The sequence below is a fragment of the Hylobates moloch genome, unplaced genomic scaffold (assembly GCF_009828535.3).
Source record: "Hylobates moloch isolate HMO894 unplaced genomic scaffold, HMol_V3 SCAFFOLD_7, whole genome shotgun sequence".
NCBI lineage: Eukaryota > Metazoa > Chordata > Mammalia > Primates > Hylobatidae > Hylobates > Hylobates moloch.
The window spans coordinates 2,644,528-2,669,058 of record NW_026652282.1 but is presented as its reverse complement, the minus strand read 5'-3'; the positions used below and the strand labels follow the sequence as shown (position 1 = coordinate 2,669,058).

Sequence of the window (24,531 nt, the reverse complement as noted above, 5' to 3'; positions counted from 1 at the left end):
CCTGGGTTCACACCATTCTCCTGCCTCAGCCTCTCTGAGTAGCTGGGACTACAGGCGCCCGCCACCACGCCCGGCTAATTTTTTGTATTTTTAGTAGAGACGGGGTTTCACCGTGGTCTCGATCTCCTGACCTCGTGATCCGCCCACCTCGGCCTCCCAAAGTGCTGGGATTACAAGCGTGAGCCACCGCGCCCGGCCCGAGAGAGCTTGTTTAAACTACAATTCACATGAACAAAAGACATCCACCAGGTGGCTCTTTGCGGTTGGGTCATGAGGCACATATGACCTTGTAAAAAACACTCAAACCACATTCTTAGGAGGCTGTGTTCAGCACTCCTTATCACACAGACTACTCCCTGTCCTGTTTTCAGGGACAAAGAGTTCTAGTCTCATGCACGAACAACATGCACACAGCGCCTCAGTATTTTTCCATGCCTCGACCTCAAATGTCTTCTACATTAGCTTGAATATGTTGCCATGCACCCCCCACAGGAAGTCATTACACGTTTCCTGATTTTAGGGGAGCTTCTACACTAACATGGGAATTAAAGAGATATCCTACTAGTTCTTTCAAGTGTCTTAGGTAACCAGTTGGATAGATTCTACACCCCGTAGTGGCGAGTGCTCATGTTGTCAAATTTGCATTTGTTTTCAAATGAGATTAAAACACAACAACAACAATGTTTAAATGTTTCTACTATTAGAAAATAAAATCAGTGTATTCTATCTTGGATTTTTCCTTTATTTCTGTATAGAGTTCTGGTTTGCAACAAAGTTTTATCAGTAGCTGATTTACCTTCCCAAGAGCTCGGGCAGGATTTGATGGTGAATGTACATTTAGTGGTTTCCATATTTAAAAAAAAAAATGACTCTGAATAAGCTCCCAGGCTCTCAGATTCTTCTAGTTCTTTCTGAAATGGTCCACAACATGATTGTTTTAAAATTGAAAAATTAAATGCTTTTATTTCAAACCCCACCGATCTAAAACCAGTAGGTGTAGCTTTCATGAGCACACTTCATTCTGCAAGTGGAAAATTTTCTTCCAGCAGTTGTCTATTATAGTGATTTATAAGTCAGCAATTTGCTCTAAAGAATGTATCTCTTTCTAAGCATCACAAGAAGTAATTTAAATTATGCTATTTCTTAGTAAGCATGTTGATTGAACCTCACATATTTCCACTGATTCTACACTAAACACAGACTCTTTTTTAGTTTTACTCCATTTGACTTGGTTTATACAGTTCACATAGTCACTTTTGTATGTCTAAACTTGCCTGACCATTTTACTAGGTGGCATGGTGATATGCTTTGGCTGTGTCCTCACCCAAATGTCATCTTGAACTGTAGTTCCCATAATCCCCATGTGTCATGGGAGGGAGCCAGTGGGAAGTAATTGACTCTTGTGGTGGTTACCCTCATGATGTTCTCATGATAGTGAGTTCTCATGAGATCAGAGGATTGTGTAAGGGGCTTTTCCTCCTTTTGCTCGGCACTTCTCCTTGCTACCACCATGTGAAGGAGGACATATTTGCTTCCCCTTCCGCCATGATTGTAAGTTTCCTGAGGACTCCCCAGCCATGCTGAACTGTGAGTCAAACTTTTTTCCTTTATACATTACCCACTCTCGGGTATGTCTTTATTAGCAGCATGATAATAGAAATTGCTACTGAGAATGGGGTGCTGCTGTGAAGATACCCAAAAATGTGGAAGTGATTTTGGAACTGGGTAACAGGCAGAAGTTGGAACAGTTTGAAGGGCTCAGAAGACAGGGAGATGTGGGAAAGTTTGGAACTTTCTAGAGACTTGTTGAATGGCCGTGACCAAAATGCTGATAGTGATATGGACAATGAAGTCCAGGCTGAGATGGTCTCAGATTGATATGGGTGACTTGTTAGGAACTAGAATAAAGGTGATTCTTGCTATGTTTTACCAAAGAGACTGGAGGCATTTTGCCTGGTGTTGCTGTTCCATGATTTTTTTTTTTTTTTTTTTCATGTTCAACAGGACAGTGGCACAACCTAGCTAGCTGCAAGGCACAGACCAACTCCCAGCATTGCCAGGGCTTAGGGTACATTACCAGGTCAGCTGCTGACCAGCAGGGGCTACTTTTCTCTTTTGTGAGTAACTGAGAATTAAATAAACTGAGTAACATGCCTCAAATCTTGCAGGGGGTTGGAGATAATACTGGAGTCTCAACATAGACTATATGGGAGAGTCTAGCCCATTAATCTCCAGGCTTTTTTCTAAGAAACCAAATGCCAATATTTTATTTGTTGCAGAAAAGAGACATCCTATGGTCAACACAATCTTCAGTGGGAGTTAATTTTAATCAGGTTCTTTAGAATTCAGGAAAGCTGGAAAAAAGAGGAGTTGTGTAACTCACTTACTGGGAGGCATCTTCTGTGGCCAGTCAGCAGATGCCATCTCCATTGGAGAGATGCAGGCATCTTCAGGATGGGAGATTTCCATTTATAGCCTAGGACCCCTTTGTCCATGGGCCTGGCTTGGATAGGGATGGCCCATATTAATGTCTTTGACTCCCAGTTTTATTGTTACATTCTGTATGGCTGATTCAGATTTGTCCACACTGATACATTTGTTCTCTGATTCTGATCATTGTGGCCATCTTTGCCTAGAACAAAGGGCTTAGGTTAATTTTTGCAGAGTAATGACATTTTCTGTGGCAGCCAAACTCCATAGAACAATATTGCTCCTACTTCTTGTTTTCTTCCAATGGCAATTGAACGTGCAAGCCACATTCAGGAGTAGGGTCTGAAATTCCCCAAGAGCTAGCCAGCAATGATAGTGCAAATCTAATACATGCCCTTGAAACACCAAGGGATAAACTCATGTGCATTTGTTCTTTTGGGGTTTGAAGAACCAGATGACATGCAAAAGAAAAATATTGACAAAAGATATCTCATCGTTTACTTTTAGTTATTGAGTTTGATTTTCATGCATTCAACCTTAGTTTTTTTTAACAGGTTAAGTGATTCTAGTTTGTGAGAGCCAGAAGCATGCACAAATAAACCTTATTTAACAAATTAATCTCATATTTTCTTGTTTCTGATGATTGCATACTGCTTATTTTACAAAGGTTGTGAGCAAGGAAGCCAAAGTTATCATACTTATTTTTAAAGTGACAGCATGGCTGAACTTTCAAAATATGTTTAAAGATTCTAAGAGAAACAGGTTAGAAAACAAGATGATTGACAGCTTTTTAGGTTTTTAGATACAGAAAATTATACTTAGATTTATTTAGGTTGAAAATTAATCCTACAGCATTTAAACCAGCTGGGAGAGTTTGTGCATGCACAAGAGTGTTCAAGCTGCAACTTAAGGCCATTGGGCAACAGTAGAAAGAAAAAATGGTTATTTCTTCTCTTTCAGAACCAACTGTGACTGATTAACCACAAAAGATCAGCGGGGGTATTCAGGCCTAGGTCATCTTGGTGGCAACTTGGGTTTTAGTTTGCTTTCAGGCTCATTGCTGGAAAAGGCTGTTCAGAAGCTTCCTCTACAACAAGGGAGACGACAGTGCGTGAGTACAAAGCAGAGAGGTGCAGTGCTTTCTACAGCACCGAGTAGGCAAATTGTGCAGATTTTTCAGTAGAGTCTACTTAACACCAATCCATGCATTTGCATTTTATTAAAATGAAACTATGATCATTTCAACTGCACATTGCAGATATGCCCTATAAAATGTTTGAAGTCCTATTTTCGGTAAAAGTTTTGAAAACATGCACCCCGTATCAATTTTTCTACTTATATTTTGTATTTAATTTTTCTAAAGAGTGCCACATTTTCAAAGCAAGTAGGCCAAGAGAATGATCTTTTTTTCCTCTTTTTTTTTCCCAATGTTTAAAATGCAACTGCCATGGGGCTGTGCCATTTTAGCTGTTGGAAAAAATAATCTACTATGCCTTGGTTGTATGTCTGAGTCATCAGAGCTTCTGGGAATGATTCTTTGGCACATTCTACCAACAATTTAACATGACACAAAATCATTTTCATATCTTGTGATAGTGTCAGCCAAGTGTTTCATACACATGGTGCTAGGTGCTGAAAAAGGTGTCTGAATAAAATTGTTTTCTTAAAGGAACCATAGGGGACATGATAAAAAGATGCACAATTACATTTCTTTTTTTTTTCTTTTCTTTTCTTTTTTTTTTTTTTTGTGAAGGAGTTTCCCTCTTGTCACCTAGGTTGGAGTGCAATGGCACAATCTTGGCTCACTGCAACCTCCGCCTCCCAGGTTCAAGGGATTCTCCTGCCTCAGCCTCCCGAGTAGTTGGGATTACAGGAGCCTGCCACCACACCCAGCTAATTTTTGTATTTTTAGTAGAGATGAGGTTTCACCATGTTGACCTGGATGGTCTTGAACTCCTAACCTCAGGTAATCCACCCGCCTCGGCCTCCCAAAGTGTTGGGATTACAGGCGTGAGCCACTGCGCCCGGCCTAAAGATGCACAATTACATTTCATAAATTGAGAGAGTTTCCTAAACAAGAGAGAGCATACCTGGAAATATCAGAGAAAAATACAAAGGGCTTAAAGATGTTGTATTAAGGAAAGTTAGACTAAGGCAACTTGGATGTGCGTCTTCTCCACTTTATGTTTATACCTAAGTAGAGATTAAAAGCAGAGGAATTTAGATTTCCACAGGACTTATATATGAGCAACAGATGGGAGTTCTTTTTTTTTTTTTTTTTAATGATTAATAGATGATTTATTTAGGCAGGAATACATACAGTCATCATTGCCAGACTTAATATGAGAGGTGAAATGTTCAATCCAATTTTCCTTCCTGGATAAGTTTTTCTTCCCTATCCCTCTCAGTTTTGATAATATAATAAATGAAGATGAGGGGCCCAAATCCACACAGAGCTCCCGCGAGTGAGTTTTTAGGAGTGGGTCTGAAATTAGGATAGACATTTGTTGTTCTTGCATAGGCCCAACAAATCAAGGCAGGATTTTCGATGAGCCTTCGGCGGTTGGGATCGTTGTACTGAAGCAGGTACTCTCGTTTCAGGCGAGCTCTTATGGCCAACCGCTCGGCTTGTGCCCGCCAGGTTTCCGGAGATATGTTGTATTTGGCTGGGTCGAGGGTTTCAGGCAGAGTGGCCAGGCTCGACGGCTTATGCTTTGGGAACGACATCTTGGTGACCCAGGGCACAATTGTGCCTGCAACAGATGGGAGTTCTAGCTACTGACCACACTGGCACATCACACAATGTTTTCTTTCAGGTTTCTCTACCTATGGCAAAAACCAGTGCTGTATTAGAGCCTCATGAGCTGTGTGTTGTTGATTCGTTGACTTAACCTCTCTGGGCCTCATTTTTCTCATCTTTAAAATAATTGAGTCTTATGGTGTTTTGAGGATCAAAAGAGTTACTATACAAACAGTGCTAGTAAGAGTCCCTGCCACATGGAAAGGCTATTTTATATATATATATATATATATATATACACACACATATATGTAATTTTATATATTAAATGTGTATAATTTATAAATTTTTGTATTATAAATGTAAATCTGTGATATATATTAAAACTATGAAATACAGATCATTTAATATATACTACCTTTTTTTTTTAATTTGTAAGCATATTTTGAAAATTTTATTTTGCTTATAGGTCTTGCAAGTCATTCCCCAATCCACCTTTATTAAAATCCCTTTGATTCATGGGAGAATATCAATACATATGAGGTATTAATATATATAACATATGTAACTCCTCTGAGTTTATAAACATATGTATAAAACACAAAAATTACTAACTCTTCATATATATGTTTGTATCTATATATAATTTATATATAGATATATATACATATTTGTATTACATGTGAATAATCTTCACAGTGTGGCTGCATTTGTTAATCTAACCTCCTCCAACCCCACCCCCAAAAAAGCAGAAACTAAAAATGGAGGAATTTTAAGTTCCACATGATTTATATAGGAGCAACAAATGGAACTACTAACTTCTGACCGCATTAGCTAATCATACAATTTTTTCTTTTGTGCTTTTGTTGTAAATATGATTTTTATTTAAGAGGGTATTATTGATTGTCTACACAAGAATTAGCTATGTTCTCCATACTTCTACTTCAGTTTTTTAAGAAAGGATGAGGATAGACCGGGCATAAGTGGCTCATGCCTGTAATCTCAGCACTTTGGGAGGCCAAGGCCGGCGGATCACTTGAGGGAAGGAGTACAAGTGGCCTGGCCAACATGGTGAAACCCCATCTCTACTAAAAGTACAAAAGTTAGCTGGGCATGGTGGCGCATCCCTGTAATCCCAGCTACTTGGGAGGCTGAGGCAGGAGAATCTCTTGAACCCGGGAAGCAGAGGTTGCAGTGAGCCAAGATCACACCACTGTACTCCAGCCTGGGCGACAGAGTGAGACTCTGTCTCAAAAAAAAAAAAGGGTGAAAAGGGTGAGGATCGTTATTTCTGTGGGCAGGCCCACACAGCATCAGATTCCTCAGAAACTGCACCGGTAAATGGGAAAGTCTTTGAGTCCCTCTGACAGAGCTTCAAGGGGCTGGCTGTTCATTATCCCACAGCCTGCTTTGCTCTGTGTAAGTGGAGGCTCCATGCCTCTGTTATCTTGCAGTCTGTAGGTGACCGGGGCAGGGAGAAAAATCAGTGGAATCAAACTTGGTAGCACAGAAAACGCCCCAAAGGCAAGGATGAGAGGAAAGTTGTGATCGCACATATATCAAAGTCGGACTCTTATCTAGATGGGCACACCTGAGCCACAGGCTGGCAGGCTGAGATTCTGCAAAGGCTCTGGACCCCAGATAAGCTTGACTGATTGCATTGTGATCTCTTCTTTTCATCAGGGGAGGCGCTGCTTTGAATGACTAAGCTGGATCTGACTTTCCAGGGAATCCTTTCAGGGACTGTGACCGTCCAGCTATCTTTGGATGGCTTTGATGCCCTAATTATTTTTCACTTGGTTGAGGATACTTTTAGGTATCTGTTCATGTGTCATCTTGTACAGAAATGTGTGTTCTGGGCTTATAAAAAAAGTTTAATTGTAAGACAAAGGGCTCTAGGTTTCATATTTATTCATAGTCTGATGAATGGCACTTATGGATACATATGTGTATACAGTAAGTGCTCACTGAATTCCTCTTGAGTGATAAGCTGGGATACAAAATGTCAGAAAAGAAAGAGTGAGGATGGGCACTGGATCCAGATGTCAGTGAACTCTGAGGCTCTCTTGCTGGTTAAAAGAACAGGGTACTTTTATTTTCATTCTAAACCCTGCCTGACCCTTGCCCTTGTATCAGTGAATCACCACCTCGATGGCCCCTCAAACATGGCATCTTTGAAGTAGAGCCTCATTGAGAAGGACTCCTTAGAAGTCTGTCATGGCTACTAAAATTCATATCTGTGCTTTGTGCCTGAGCACTAGTACATGTGTCAGCTGTTTCTTAAGCCTACATTGAACCATTAGGTAAAGCCCAGTGTGCTCCTAGTTCCTAAAATCTGGTCAAGTCTTGATGTTGGTCAACATCTTGCCTGGCCCCAGTCAGATGTCTCCAGCCATCTGTAACAGGACTCAGTGTCCTATTTACAAAATGCATTAGTCATATGGCTTCATTGCTGGTTTTGCTGTATAGGTCAGGAATAAGTCAGAAATAACCAAAATGCTCCAAATCAAGTTCTAGCTGTTTTGATACCAACATCTTCCATCAACCTCGCTTCTCCCTGACTCATCTGTCCGTCTGTTCCTGTGCTCTTCGCACACAGAGGCAATTTTGTGCATAAAGCTCCCCAAGGGAAGAAGAAGACAGTGCCTTCATGGGAAGCTCCTTTCTCTTAAATAGGATTTGCATACTTAACCAAAGCATTTGCTTCAGTTAACCAAGTGAGAGGTGGAGAAATTTTTGCAAAACTATAGCTACATTGAGAGGGATTATTAAAAGTATTGACTCATTCATTAGAGGAGCTGTGACAAAGATTGTAGCAACCAAAGTAAAATAAAAAATATTGCCAAAAGTATTCTCAAATGTATTTCAAAATGTCCAAAATATTGGGCAAGACTAACATCAAAGAAGGTATATGTTTTGACATTGATTTACTAACTACTTATCAGTGAAAGTAAATACACTTTCAAGCACTTATTTAGGATTAAGGTAGTCAAGTTATATGAGTTATATGAGTATGTTCAGGCCACAAGGGTTGCAAAACATAGTGAATTCAATATCCCTCTGCCATATTGAATATGCCTCTGCCAAACTTCTGCATCACAGTTGTGGCCTGCAAACAGATAAGAATTGTCTGCCAATCCCTTAGGGATCACTGCATTCTATAGGGCTAGACCAGGAAATAAGAGGCTCTTTCCAATAAGCGATATCGTTATGGTCCTTGTGGTTCTGCTAAGAATCTCAGAGAAGAAATGAAAGATACATGAAATCGTTTGCATGCTACTAACTCTAGTGGGTAGGTTGGTAGCATAGTTCTTCATGGCAAAAGACAGAATATATCCAAAATTTTCACCATTTTTCCCCTGGTTTGAGGGATGCGTATTCCTTTAGACCATTATGTTGAAAAGAAAGTTAAAAATAGCATAAGAAGAGACCTCCTAAGTTGTCTTATCCAAGCCCTCAACTCTTAGTAAGTGCCTGGTGTAAAATGTTTCATTAGATAGTTACCCAATTCCTGTCTACCCACTAAGAGGTTCTAGTAAAGTACACACTAGCTGGATTCAATAAAGCACAAATAGGCAGCAAATGCATTCTTATATCTCAATCTAATCAGTAGCCTTCTTTATCCTCGCCCTTGGCTGACTAACGTGCATAAAGCATAGGAATTCTGGCCACTCAAGGATCTTAACCATCTAGTTCAGTCTATTGCAATTTCTCCTCCATTACAAAATTTTTTCACTTTCCTTTCCTGGGAAAGCCACAGATAGGACAACCATTCAGTGAGAAAGGAGTGTGAAGTTGACGTCTTTCCTCATTAAGAGGAGAGGGGCCATGAGAGGAAAAGGCAACTTCTTGCGTGGCTGGTGGTAGAGTTAAAGTCTGTTGCTACTGTCCTCTGGGAGCAGCAGCTGTACACAGTTGAACTTTACTTTGGAGGCATATATGATTTCCAGGGTTTCTGTGGCAAGTTCCACCCACTGCAGTTCATTTGACTTGGGTTGAATCTCTTACCTCCCTCCATCACTTCAGCTGAACCTCTTCTGTGACCCTCACCTGTTCTCTAGAGGTGAGACCAGGGCACAGTCCCTTTCTAGATGACCAAAGAGCACTTCTTTCTATGTGGTTCACATTTGGCTCCATCACCATCATAGCTGACAGGGCCAACCCTCCAGCATCTTCATCCTTCACCACTGTCTTTGCTGTGCCCCATAAGGCCTGAACAAGGCTGATGGGCCAAGTATGGTGTGGCCAGCCCCACAGTCTATTACTAGCCCTTGCTTGGTGGACACACTTCTTGATTTAGAACCATGGCTCTCAGTCATGGGCAGTTGTGCCCTGCTTGGCAATATAAGGAGACACTTCCAGTTGTCAGAGTGAGTTTGAAGGGTGTTAATGCACTTAGTTGGTGGAGACCACGGTTACTGTTCAACATCCTACAATTCGTAGGACACTCGTCCATAACAATGATTTGATTCCAAATGTCAGTGATGCTGACATTAATAAACCCTGCTCTAAGTTAATGTTTTTTTCTTACTCATATTTAAAATGCATCCTCTAGCTAAACCATTAGCCCCCAATGAGGTATAAGTTTTCCTCTCCAAGGGACATTTGGCTATGCATGTAGATACTTCGGGTTGTTGCAGCTGGAGATTGGTGATGCTTCTGGCATCTAATGGATATAAGTCCAAGATGCCGCTCAATATACTGCAATGCAGAGGTCAGCCCACGAGAACAAAGAATTATCCCATTCATAATGCCACTAGTATTAAGGTTGAAAAACTTTGGTTTAGAATATGGGGATACTTATTGGTGCTCCCTAAGGTGCTGTCTGAAAGCAGCTTTGAAGACAAGCAGAGGCTTTGAAGACATACTCACAGGGTATGACATAGTTTGGATATTTGTCTTCTCCAAATCTCACGTTGAAAACTGATCCCCAGTGTTGGAGATGGGACTTGGTGGGAGGCGTTTGGGTCATCGGCCGGATCCCTCATGAATGACTTGGTGCAGTCTTCCAGGTGATACATGAGTTCTTGCTCTGTTATTTCTCAGGAGATCAGGTTGTTAAAAAGAGCCTGGCACCTTCCTCTCCTCTCTCTCTTGCTTCCTCTCTCACCATATGATCTGCGCACACAGCAGCTCCCCTTCCCCTTCCACCATGAGTGGAAGCTCCCTGAGGCCTCACCAGAAGCAGATGCTGGTACCATGCTTCTTGTACACCCTGAAGAACTGTGAGCCAAATAAACCTCTTTTCTTTTCTTTTTTATTTTTCTAGTTAGAGAGAAGGTCTTGCTCTGTTAGACTGGAGTACAGTGGTACAATCATAGCTCACTGCAGCCTCAAACTCCTAGGCTCAAGCCACCCTCCCACCTCAACCTCCCGAGTAGCTAGGACTACAGGTGCATTCCTCCATGCCCAGTTAACTAAAAAAATTGTAGGGACAGAGTCTTGCTGAGTTTCCCAGGCTGGTCTCAAACTCCTGACCTCAAGCGGTCCTCCTGCTTCAGCCTCCTAAAGTGCTAGGATTACAGATGTGAGTCACCATGGCTGGACCGTCTTTTCTTTATAAATTGCTCAGCTTCAGGTATTCCGTTATAGCAATGCAAATGGAGTAAGACATTGTACAAGTCCCACTTTGGGCACGTCTAGATCTGTCTGTGATCCTAGACAAGTTATGTAATCTCTCTTTGTGTCTAAACCTGTTGTTTGTTTGTCTTTATTCCTCATTAGGTCCAACTCTAAAGATAGTAAAATTATAGGTATAAATGGAGTTAAGAGGGGCGCCTTACCAAGAGTAAACACTCCAGAAGTGTTATTCTGTCAATATGACTTGGTTTTTAGCTTTGAAACTTTTAGCATGAAACTAACATGGCAGGAAAAGGCCTAAATTAGAATTCTTCACACACAAAACTCCTTCTGTCAGGAGGCAGCCCATCTGTTGTCAAATAATCCTACTTGTAGAAATGTATTAAATTTTTCTTTTCCTTCCCTTTTCCCCCTTCATTAAATGGAATTAGATTGTGACACTATAAGGAAATTAAAGTGAAGGTAAAATAAAACAAACAGGAAGAAGTCTGTCTTCAGATTGGATATGCAATTATCTTGTCTTTGCTGCTGATTTCAATTATAACTCATTGGTGTTACCAGCCCACAATAGATGTCCCCTGCCTATGTGGTATTTAAATCAAGTGTTGCCATCATTCACACTTGTTTACTGTTACTAGCACTGATGGATATAATCTTCATGTCTTCCTCTGAACACTGCATGCTGAGAAAGGGGCCTTATTTCCTTATGGATTTTCTAGGCAAGAGAATGTCAAGCCCTCACCTATCGTATTTCCATCTCACTCAGCAGAAAACACACTGGCTCATGGAAACTGCAAGCATCGTTGTCAGCTGCACCTGCGGGCACCATGGGGTTGCAAGTCAGCATCCCCTTTCAGAAATAATAATTTCTGGAATTAGAGGTGGAAAGAAAATTCTCCACTGTCCTCTCACTTCTCTGGGCTTAGACAAGGAGGTTTCTCCTGTGTTTTCATTGATTATGCTATGGGGGGAAGGGAGAGGAGGAATCCCCTAAGAAGAACAATGTCTCATTAGATATTGTTCCTTTGGAAAAAAAAAAAAAAAAAGGAAAGGAAATATTTTCATTTTTTCTTGCTTTTTCTACCCTAGAATCTCAATGCCACCTTCAAACATTTGAATCTCACAGGGAGAAGGTGGCCACATATTTCACCCCCAAATGCTAGGCCATGTCTTCTGATGTCAGAAATGCCCTATTGTGCATGTGTCCTTGTTGCAAGCCATCTTAGACTTGTTGTTTCAGGGATAGGGAAACCATTCTGCAATCCAAATAAGGTTGCATTTCTTGCAATTCAAAATAATAAAAGGTGTGCATGCACACACTCATGTGCTGGTATTATTGTACAGCTTGCGTGGTGCAAGGCTGAAGGCTAAGGGACTAATGGAGGCTGAAATTTAGCCCTAGATACACTCTGCAAGCTGAGTATCTGTGGGGCCGCATTACCTGGCTAGAGGTGTGCCTATTTCTCATGCATCCAGTATCAGGTACTTTTCTGACTAGAGGGTCCCTCAACCCTCTCCTCCTTCCCCTCCACCTATCGTACTTAGCATACTGTATATTTGCCCTTAGTCTGTTTAATCCAACTTGATCACTTTGTAGCCTGTCTTTATCCCCACTGTCTAAATCAGTATTTGGAATGTAGTAGGGACTCAAAAAAATATTAGTTGAATAAAGGAATAAATGGGTGAAATAGTGAATGCATGAAAAAGGAAAAAATGAATATTTCGGCTGCTGTGTATTCTTGTATTGTTGTTATATATAATTCTTCTGCTTGTCTTTCTTCATACATACCTCATTATTAGTATAAACTACCAGCATTTGGGATATGCAGGTCTTTGCTTTTGCAGAGAGCCATGGGTTTCTCTAAAAGGCATCCTGCAGCCTTCTGCCCAGAGTGTCTCTGTGCAGCTAACCTGGTTGCTAATCTCTGCAAGCTCGTACTTTTTCTGTAGCACATGATTCTGTTCTCATTTACTCTTGTAATCCTTCTGTTCTTTCTGACCGGCTTGAGCTTCTGTATCTAGTGCCTTGACGTTTTCTTTCTTTCTTGGTCTTTTTAACATAATTATGTCAGTTATAATGTTTTTCAGTTGCTTTTAGTATTCAGAAAATTCTTGAAGGCATCGTATTGCCCACTGGTATTTTGTCTTCACCGCTTGTTGTTTGGGTAGATTTAGATATAGCAGAGAGAGAGAGAGGAAAATAGAGATAGAGATATGTAGTCCCCCCAGCCAACCCCCGTTATCTGTGATTTCCATTACCCATGGTTAGGTTAGTACAGTACAGTGATATTTTGAGAGAGAGAGAAAGAGACATCACATTCACGTAACATTTTATTAGAGTATACATTGTTACAGTTGTATTTTATTTTAATTGTTGTTAATCTCTTACTGTGCCTAATTTATAAAATAAATGTTATCATGGGCATGCAGGTATAGGAAAAAACATTGCATATATAGAGTTTGGTACTGTCCACAGCTTGAGGCATCCAATGGGGGTCTTGGAAAGCATCCCCCACCGCCCCTGGTAAGGAGGAACTACTCCAGTTTTGAGAGGAGAAACTAAATAGATATGAAAAACATACAAGTTGTAACCTAATAGGAAATTTTTAAAAGTGTTATTAAAAACCATATCTTATATATCTCATATATTAAAGGACTTCACAATGGACTTTAGGAAATTAAGATGGAAGTTGCAATAGCAAAAGTTTAGCAATGCGTATTCTTACATACGAAAATCGAAATTAACCTAGCAGTGTTCTGAGCAACTTCACTTTAAGAAGTAAAACTAGTGAAATGATAAAGGTATATGGGTGCTGACTGTTATGTAATTAGGCTGATATAATTTAGCAAGAATATCAGAAATCATATACCCAAAATGAGCTTTATTATATTCAAATTAGTCACTTCAGAGGCAGTACACTAATTGCAATAAGGTAAGACTGCTGGAAATTTCTTTATTTCTCCTCACTTTAGAATGTTTCAGAGCCCATAGTAATTTATTTTTAATATCTTGCTGAGGCAAGTCTTAATCCTTAAGGAGGCATTTATATTTGGACACAGCCAGGGTTCTGTTGAGTAAGGTCAGTGACCACATTGTATAACACAATTTTAATTCAAAGACAAGGAACAGCTATAAATAAAGGTGAGCTTGTTTCAACTAACTCTCTTTTTTTGAGACAGAGTCTCGCTCTGTCACCCAAGCTGGAGTGTAGTAGCATGATCACGGCTCACTGCAACCTCCACCTCACAGGTTCAAGCGATTCTCCTGCCTCAGCCTCCCGAGTAGCCGGAAATACAGGCACGTGCCACCACGCCCAGCTGATTTTTGTATTTTTTTAGTAGGGATGGAGTTTCACCATGTTGGCCAGGCTGGTCTCGAACTCTTGGCCTCAAGTGTTCTGCCTGCCTTGGCCTCCCAAAGTGCTGGGATTACAGGCGGGAGCCAATGTGCCCAGCCTCAACTAAACCTTAAGGCACATTGAAAAGAAAATAAAAATGCATTGAGCTAAATGCCAGGCATATGCCTTTCCAAATGGACTTTCCATGAAGGATGTCATTCCTGTGCAGCCAGGTGTTCTCTTCTATGTGTTTTTAGAATGCTCATCATGTAGTCTCACCTTTTAAAGTCTGTTTAGTGGAATGTTTTCTAACTTTCCCATGTACCTCCCGTGTCATTTTTTGCCAGTTCTGCCTTCCCTAATAACCAATGAAGGTACTTGCTTCATGTTAAATTCTAGGTAATCTGGTTTCTATTGAATTAGAACATTCTCCCCCGCCAATGTCTTTGAATAATTAAAGGTTTTATAATGTGGTTTCCATACAACTAACTGAATATTTCATGTGGCCAGATAAATAGGTAAATTCCAGTACAGTAGCAATTGGCGTAGACACTTAGAGGGTCCTAATAAATTATTGCACACGCCAATGTGCAATCAGGAAGAATAACTGTAGTGTTAAGCCTCAGACAATGCTATAGACCTGAGGATGGGCCTGTGATGGACGGATCGATGGCTCAGTTCCTATTGGAGTTTCACTTCTAGGAATAAGTGAATTCACTACTATTCATCAGCTGCTGCTACTGTACGGAAGTGTGTCCATTGAGAAGTCGCAGAAGGGGCTGGGAGATTGGATGAGGCTTTTGCAATACCCCTCCTTTTTAAAAAAGTAGACAGGGTGTAACTCTATTGCAGGCTGGAGTGCAGTGTTGTGACCATGGCTCACCACAGCCTCCAACTACTGGGCTCAAGTGATCCTCCTGCCTCAGCCTCCTGAGTAGCTAGGACTACAACTGGGCACCACCATACCAAGCTAATTTTTTAAAATAAATTCACTGAGACAGAGTCTTGCTATGTTGCCCAGGTGGGTCTCAAACTCCTGGCCTGAGGCAATCGTCCCACCTCAGCCTCCCAGAGTGCTGGGAGAACAGGCATGAGCCACTGTGCCCAGCCTCAATACCTTTTAAATTAACAGGAAGTGGAAAACAGAAATTCCGTAGCATGTTTTTCTCATTAGCATGAATCACTCTCTGGTGATGTGTTCATGGTTTCTAATGGTATTTTCAAGATGGACAATATAAAGACAACCATCAGAAACCACAAATAATAGGGCCATATGAAACAATACAATAGATGCATGAGGTTAACTGGTCAGCATTTATGCTGAACTTAGATTTACACTGATTTAAAAAAAATAATCCATTTGAAGTATAACACACAGAAACCAAAGTTCCGTGTGTTCTGTTATATTATCAATGCTCCCTGCAATGTGAAAGCTTAAGGCAAGTGTTTCTATAACCAACACCCATGTGAAGAAATATAGTTTCCATCTTCAAAGCAGTACATGCTCGTTTCCCATTCTATCTCCTTATCCTCCTCCGTGATAACCATTATTCCCTTTTACTACTCATTTCCATGCTTTTCTTTATATTTTCCCAATGATAAAGGCATCCCTGAATCACATAATTAAATTTTGCTTGTTTGGAGACTCTAAATGAATGCAACTTTATATTACTTTCTGATGTGTTTTTTTCATGCATAATACTGTTTTGTAAATTTCATATGTGTTGCTGTGTATACATCCATTCCACTCATTTTAATTGTTGTATAGTGTTTTAAAGTCTGAACATACCACAGTCCATATGTCCATTTTATTCCTAATAGATATGGTTATTATTTTGAGTCTGAGGTTATTATAAATTTGTGTTATTAACATTCTTTTTCAGGCATGCTCCTTTCTCACAAGCATTGGTTTTCTGAGACATATACTATTATGGAATTGCTGGTTCAAATCTTCAACTGTGTAGTTTATATAAGGATGAACTGTTTTACAGTACAGAAGTGCCTGTTTTCACCAGGAGTGTGCAGTCTTCAACATGTGGCAGTATAAAAGTTCTATTTTCTTTTTCTGATCTAGCGTGTGTACATGGAAACCCATTGTGTGTTCACTGTGTTTACTCTGAGGTTGAGACATTTCCATATATCTCTTGGCCATTCATATGGCCTGTTTGGTGAAGTGTCTGTTTTTGATCTGCTTTTCTACTGGGTTGTGTGTCTTCTTATTACTATATTTCGATTAGAGTGCTTCACTGATTATATGTGTTGCAAATATCTTCTGATTTTCCTTCCATGTTTTTAATGATTTATTTAAATAAGCTAAAGTTCTTAATGTTAGTTTATAGACTTTACAATATTTTCTTTCAGATTAGTGCTTTGAAATTTTTGTTTAGGATATCTTTTCCTACCAAGAGATATGAGGATTTCCTTTTATTTTATCTGCAAAAAGCTTAATATTTTATCTTTCATATTGAAAACACACAGGGAGTATATTTATTGCATTCTGTAAGAGGTCTAGTTTATTTTTCCTTAGAATATCACAATACAATTTATTTTAAACAGTTTAATCCATGTCACTAAAGTTCAAGTGATCTCTTTATCTACCTCTGTGCCAATAATCACGTTTTTATCATCATGATTTTATAATAATCCTCAATATGTAGTATAGCACATCTTCTTTCCTTGTTCTTTTGCAAGAGACTCTTGGTTACTTTTGGCGTGTTGATTTTGTATAAATTTTAGAATCGCCAACTTGGAAAACAAACAAGCATCTGATTTTTAATTAAGAATGTAATTAATCTCTAAGTTCGGGCTGATTGGACATCTTAAAACATTGAACAGATATGTTCATGGAAATGTACATCCTTATACACATTTAAATATTTTAGATTGTTTTCTCTGTCGTATTCTATAGTGTTCTGAATAGAGGTATTTTACACGTTTTGTTTAATTTATTTGTAAGAAAAGATAGTTTCAAAGCTTTGGTAATGTTCGTCTTCTTAAAATGTTCATTTTCTGTTATTGCTAAAATGGAAAATGCCATTACTTACTTGTTGAATATTAATTTTGAGACTTGTTAAACTCTTGTATTCTTCGGGATTTCCTAGAGCACACTCCTATCAACTGTGAGTAAAAACAATTTCGCTGCTTCCTTTACAATTTTTAGATGTGTTTATTTTTCTCCCCTTAACAGCTTTCTGTAAGCCTTCAAGTACAATGCCAAACAGAACAAAGGCTTGAGCATCTCTTTATGTACTTTTGACTTTGAAGACAAGGTTTCGAACACCCTAACCCATTAAAATGAGATCTTCAATTCTACTGGCTTTCAGTTGTGAATTTTTATCAGATTATGAAAATTCCCTTTGATTTTTTGTTTGATAAAATATTTTTAAAGCTGTGAATGGAAGGGAATTACATTTTATTTTTTTTTGCTGAATGTAGTGAGTTTATTATTTTTTTCTCTTTAATGTCACTATATTGACTTTCTTTGTTTTATATATATATGAAAATATACCATAATATAAAATTTATTCATATATTTTAATATTAATTCCACTTGGTGTGTTGGGGTAAGCCTAATTTGATAATTATGTATTTGTATGCTTTTCACACATTGCTGAAAATAGTCCCTAGGTGACTTTGTTGGCCACTTCCTTAATCCTGTTCCTTGTTGAATATGGGGCAGAAGTTACACTATCATACAATAAAATTGAAGGATATGTCTTTTTTTTTTTTTAATACTCACTTGAAGAGTTTAAGATTGAGGCTATATTTTCCTTAATATCTTCCTGAAATAAGAAATGCAACCCTTTCTGCATAGTTTTCTTTGTGGCATGAGTTTGGCAGCTAATTTAATGTCTTTTTTTTTTAATTTTTTTGAGACGGGCTTTCGTTCTGTCACCCAGGCTGGAGTGCAGCGGCACAATCATAGCTCCCTGCAGCCTCAAACTTCTGGGCTCAAGCAACTAATTTGAAATTATAAGTGTTAAAGGGCTTATTCTGATAAATCTTGCTGTTGTTTTACTATCTTCTTGAAATGCTGATTTTATTAATTTTCAACTATCTTTCTTTTCTAATATGTTAATATATACCTGTAAATTTTTCTCAGGTACTGAATTAGCTACATTCCACAAATCAGGTGAATGATACTTTTGCTGTTGTTCAGATAAACTGTTTTGTAATTTTTATTATTAATTTTTCTTTCACTCATGAATTTTTTACAGACCATTATTTATTTTCCAAATAGATGTGTTTTTTCTAGATACATATGTGTGTGTGTATATATATATATATATATATATATTTTTTTTTTTTTTTTTTTTTTTTAAGATGGAGTCTTGCTCTGTCGCCCAGGCTGGAGTGCGGTGGCGTGATCTCAGCTCACTGCAACCTCCGCCTGCTGGGTTCACACCATTCTCCTGCCTCAGCCTCCCAAGTAGCTGGGACTACAGGTGCCCGCCACCACGCCTGGCTAATTTTTGTATTTTTAGTGAGACGGGGTTTCACCGTGTTAGCCAGGATGGTCTTGATCTCCTGACCTTATGATCCGCCCACCTTGGCCTCCCAAAGTGCTAAGATTACAGGCGTGAGCCACCGCACCCGGCCGGTTATTTATATTTTTATACTTTGTTTATTTCTTGCCAATATGCATTGCATCCCTGAGAAAAGTGTTTATTTTGCGATGGTTGGTGCAATGTGCTATATGTCTAATATCTCGAAGTGTGGAATTATGTTGTTCACATACTCTATATAGTTTTCCAGGTGGTAGTTTACATATTCTTTCAGTAACTAAAATAGGTCTATTAAATTTTCTCATGACGTTTATGGATGTTTTAAAATCTTTTCCTATATTTTTCCAAAATTTAGTTTTGTGCATTTTATATGCTTATGAATTTTAGTGGATACAGTCTAGAATTTTTATTGCATTGTGGCAAATTAAGGTTCTTCTCATTATAAAGTGATCCTCTGTAAGTTTGTGGTGCTTCATGCCTTAATGTCTGTTTAGTTTGACATTAACATTACCTTTGTTTTGTTAGTAATCCAATTGTGTGTAGTTCCCATGTGTTTACTTCAGGCCTTTCTGTTGACTCAGGTTTTGAGTCTTTTCTACGTAGCATCTATTTGGGTCTCATAATCTTTGATTTTCAACCACAGATCCACTGATACTTACTTTTATTTTTGATATATTTGTGTTTAAGTTTCCTATCCTAAATTATGCTATTAATATCCCACTTCTATATCTTGCTTGAATTGCTTTTTAAAATATCATTCAGGCCAGGCACAGTGGCTCACACCTGTAATCCCAGCACTTTGGGAGACCAAGGCAGGAGGATCACTTTAGAATCCTCCAGGAGTTCAAGACCAGCCTGAGGAACATAGCAAGACCTCGTCTCTATGAAACATTAAAAAAAAAAAAAAAAATTAGCCAGGTGTGGTGGTGTGCACTTGTAGTCCTAGGTACTCCAGAGATAAGAGTTGACAGGAGAGTTTGATCCCATGAGTTCAAGGCTGCAGTGACCTATGATGGCATCACTGCACTGCAACCTGGATGACAGAACAAGATCCTGTCTCAGAAAATAAAGAAATAAAAGACAAATAACATTATTCCATTTCCTTCACTCCCACTTCTCCCTCTATACTAGATGTTAAAAGACTGTACTAGTTTTAGTAAATAACCCTAGAAATTACAACACGGATCCTTAATATAATCACTAATTTTAATTAATACATTTTCCACTTCTCTGAAAATACTCAGTAGTCAGTGTATTTTAGCTCCATGTTTATGACCTAACTTACTTGCTGTTAGTACCTTTCAATGTTTTGTGTTTTTTAGGAATCTTTTTCAGATATGATTGCTTATCTTATTATTTCAATATTAATTTTGATTTTCTGACAATTACACTATTTTATTTATGTTTCATTACTTTTTGTACCTCCTACTTTTATCTGTGATTATTCTCTTAAAAAAATCTATGGGTGATCTAAAATATATTTTCAGAGCTAATAAGCTGTTGGAAACTCTGTTTGCATGGCTAAATGTGTCTTTATGACATCCTCTTGAACAATATTCTCATTGAATTTTAATTTGCAATTACTTCTTTCAGCCATCTAAGAAATCATTCTCCTATTCTCTGGATTCCATTATTGGTATGGAGAATTTAGCTGTCAGTTTAAGTGTTACTCTTTTAAAAATAATATATTTTCTACACATAGTTTGTCTATATCCTCCTGATACCTTTAAGATAGTTTTTCTTTGAGTTTCTGCCATTTCACTGTGATACCATTAGGGGTTTATTAATCTGATTGGAATTCCTTGATGACCTTGAAATTATCAATGGTGGTTTCTTCCATTCTGAAAATAGTCATTACCTCTTCAAATTTTGGTGCTGTTTCTCTTGTTTTCACTCTGCTTGCACATAATTTAGATTTTCTCCCTCTGGCTCCTTTTTTAGTCTTTTTTTTTTTTTTTTTTGTATTTTTTATTAAATTTTACTTTCAAGCTTCATTCTGGATTACTTTTTCTCAAGACCTATAATCTATTTCATTAATTCTCTTTTCTACTGTATCTAATGCATGGTTAAACCAATGCATCAAATCTTTAAGTTTGATATGTATTTTCATCACATTTCAAAGATTAATTTTAGTTTCTTATAGTTTCCACATTTTTGAAGTTCTCAATTTTATGTTTTCTGGAATGCATTCTTCCTAGTTATTTTAAAGTCTGCATTTTGTATTTCTATTTTTTTCAATCACCCTTTCGTTTCTTTCTGTTTTTTCCTTTTTGGTCTCATTGACTAATATCTTCATGGTCTAAGTATTATAATTATGCATATATTAGATATTCTCATATTGTTTTCCTTATTTCTAACTCTATTTTATATTTTTTATATATTACAGCTCCCTGTGTTGCCCAGGCTGGAGAGATTATGCTCTGTGCCCAGTGGCACAATCATAACTCACTGTAGCTTCGATCTCTTGGGCTCATGTGATTCTCCTGCCTCAGCCTCCTGAGTAGCTGGGACTATAGTCACATGCCACTATGCCTGGCTAGTATGTTATATTTTAAAATTTTTTTAGAGACTAGGTCTTGCTTTGTTGCCCAGGCTGTTCTCTAATTCCTGGCCTCAAGCAATCCTTCTAACCCAGTCTTTTGAATAGTTGGGATTACAGGTGTGGGCCACTGCACCCAGTTTCCCAGCTTTTTTCATATTTCCACGATACTCTCTGGATCGTTTCTTCTCACCTCTTCTCAAGTTTATACATTTTTCTCTTCAGCTTTGTTTAATCTGCCCTTAGGTGGACCCATTCATTTTCTCATTTTGTTTTATTTCTCTGATCTAGAAGTTCGATTTGATTTTTATTTTTTTCATTTTTAATACTTTCTTATTCCCTGCAGATGTTTTCCAACTTTTCGTTTTCAAGCTTTTTGAACATCCTTCAAAAAATTCATGTATATATTTTCATGGCATCTTAATTCCTTTGGGATTTCTGCTGGCTCTTGCTGGTGACTTCTTGTTTCTTTCTTCATGGGCTTGGTAATCATTGTGAATTGGCCACTGTATTTGCAAATGGATTAGTGGCGTCTTTCTCCAAAGCAGATAACCCATGGATAGCGAAATTCTAGGTTCTTTCATCCATGGGGCCACGCTCTTCCCTGAATTGCTCATAGATGTTATGAAGATAGACTGCAAGTACTTGCAAGACTGAATTTAGTTTTGTTTCATGTTTGCCTTGAGGGTGAAACCCATGGAGGTAGGAAAATGTTAAAGGCAAGTATATTAGATTGGACACTTTCAGGCGTGACTAGGGTCTGAGAGTTGCCCCATTACATGGTGATGCTGCAAGAACTCCCACAGTTTCTTCCAGATTGGAACAGTGCACTAGGGCAAAGGCTGCTTTGTGTGCTGGACATCTAGCTGGATCATCATTTGGTCGTCAGTGTGTTTTTGTTTGTTTCTTTGTTTTTTGTTTGTTTGTATTTTGTTTTGAGACAGGGTCTTACTGTGTCACCCAGGCTGGAGTGCAGTGGCACGAACAGGGTTCACTGCAGCCTCGAACTCCTGGGCTGAAGACTTCCTCCCACCTCACCCTCCCCAGTAGCTGGGACCACAGGTGTGTGCCACTACGCCTGGCTACTTTTTAAAAAATTTTTTGTAGAGACAAGGTTTCACCATGTTGCCCAGGCCGTGATAATCAGTTTTGAAGCTGTAATCTTAAATATGATTTTAGCACTAAAATGTTTTTAAGAGACTTAAAAAAATCACACATTTTACAATCCATTTTCAATAAGAAGGTTGGTTTGAATAATCTACTCTGTTACTGCTAGATGTAGGCTTCTGATTTATTCTAATATATTACAGAAATGAGTAGGTGGAACATGAGTTTATAAAGATAATGCAAATATTTTATTAGCACTGTATTCTCTTAAGAGCAGTTCAGAGTTCAGAGAATCATGACTTTATTTCACAGGCATTAAAATAAATTAAATCAGCAATCTCATTCCTAACAACTCAAACTTCAAAGAAATTTCAGACAGTTCATCATCACCTGACACCACAGCCTATGCAACTTGGGTTTAATTAGGATTTATGTTACTGCTAGCATTGTGAATGAAAAGATATTTTCATTAACATTTCTCTCTGAAGCACTGAGTCATACTCTTGTTTTTTCACAAGTTTCTTTACACTTTTCAATCAATATTTGAGTGTTCCTTGGGAAATGTATGTTTGGCTATTTTGGTGTTTTTGAGAGTGTTTGATCTTTGAATGCATGATTAAAAGCCATTTTAGAAATAAACATGAGTGTTTTAAATACAAATTACTAAAGCCACTGTTTTGTTTCAAATTTAGGGATTTAATTTTTTTAATGAAAATGCTCTTGTTTATATATGCATGAGGTTATGTAAGGTCATCGACTTAAAGATTGATGATGGATTTAGTGCCAGCTGTTGATTAGTATGTCTGCAATCAATCTGCAACATAGCAATAACGCTAGCTACCTTGGAGAGTTACTGGGAGAAATAAATAAGACATGATGTATGTAATGGGCCTAGCAAACTTCTTTGTATACTATAATTATTCAGTAAATAATACCCTTGTGATTATTTATCTATCAATCAGTCCTATAGCAGTGAATTTACCTTTAAAATCTAGACACATTAGGAAAGAATAATGGTAGATTTTAAGACAAAATTAAGATTTCTTGGTGTACTCAAAAATATATATTTTCTATTAATGCAAATTAGGCTTTTATATTGATTATTTTTAATATTTGACTCTGGAATGTTTTCAAAATTTAGTTGAGTAGCTCTTAATGCAAGTCTACTTGTATAAAATTTCATTATCTAGTAAGCTTTACTAGTAATTAATTTGAATTTGGTAGACGTGAAACATACACACCAATTTCTTGTACACAATCATAAATTCTGTATACTCTGTATATCTGTATTTCGGTGAAGCGGGAATTAAACTTTATCAAATTTCCATTGCAAAACTGAAGAGCAAACTAAGATATAATCAGAATGTTAATAAATATTGTAGAAATGGAAAAGTTTCAGAATGTTCAGATTTCTCAAGGGAATCTCAAAGCATGACACTTTCCATTGGTCTGTCATGGATATGTCTTTTGTTATTTTTATTTATTTATTTGCAATCCATCACAAACGTACTTTGGTCGATGCATATATCAACTATAGAGTAGTAAATCTGACAAAGTCTGTGCACTGAAAACTATACTCTGTCACTGAGGGATACTGATGAAGGCTTAAGCAACTGGGGAGACAGACTGTGTTCACAAACACAACACCCTCCTGAGAAGATACAGTATTTTTAAGATATTTATTTTGTACAAATTAATCTACAGACTCTTTGCAATCTCAAATGAAATAACAGTAGACTTTTAGAAAATACATAAATTAACAAGATAAATTTAAAATTTTAGTGAAAATACAAAGGATCTACAATAACCAAAACATTTTTGTAGCAGTAGAACATACTTGGAGGGCTCCTGCTACCTGAGCTCAAGACTTAGTATAGAGCTATATTAATTGAAACAGGGTGTTATTGACATAAAGATGTAAAACCTGATCAGTATCATCGAGGCGCCACATAGAACTATACATATATGGACAATGAATTTTCCAAAGAGATTCAAAGTTAATTCTATGCAGGAATGATTTTTTCTCAAGAAATAGTGTTGTTAACATTAAATATCCATATATAAAAGAAAAGAAAAAGTAAACAAAAAGCCTTGATCTATAACTCACAGTTTGTACAAAAAATAACCCAAAAGTGAATCAAATACTTGGATGTAAAGCTTAAAATTGTAAAACTTCCAGGAGAAAAAAAAAAAAAAATTTGTGACTTTAGATTTTGGCAAATATTTCTTACTTAAAACAAGAAGCTTGATTTTTAAAGGAACCAATTAATACACTGGACTACATCAAAACTT

General features: G+C 37.9%; 2 protein-coding genes across 5 annotated transcripts in view; one reads left to right on the top strand and one right to left on the bottom strand.

Annotated features, from left to right (window-relative positions):
- The window catches only part of NLGN4X (neuroligin 4 X-linked), a 357,157-nt gene that overhangs the window by 236,447 nt on the left and 96,179 nt on the right, over positions 1-24,531 (top strand). The window lies entirely within an intron of this gene.
- Positions 4,704-5,166, bottom strand: LOC116811503 (NADH dehydrogenase [ubiquinone] 1 beta subcomplex subunit 4-like). The gene has a single exon (XM_032756541.2). The coding sequence runs from the start codon at positions 5,155-5,157 to the stop codon at positions 4,789-4,791; it is 369 nt and encodes a 122-aa protein (XP_032612432.1). The 5' UTR covers positions 5,158-5,166; the 3' UTR covers positions 4,704-4,788.

What these genes read in the sequence shown, in the direction of transcription:
- LOC116811503 (XM_032756541.2), bottom strand. Translation starts at nt 5,157, where the DNA reads ATGTCGTTCCCAAAGCATAAGCCGTCGAGCCTGGCCACTCTGCCTGAA.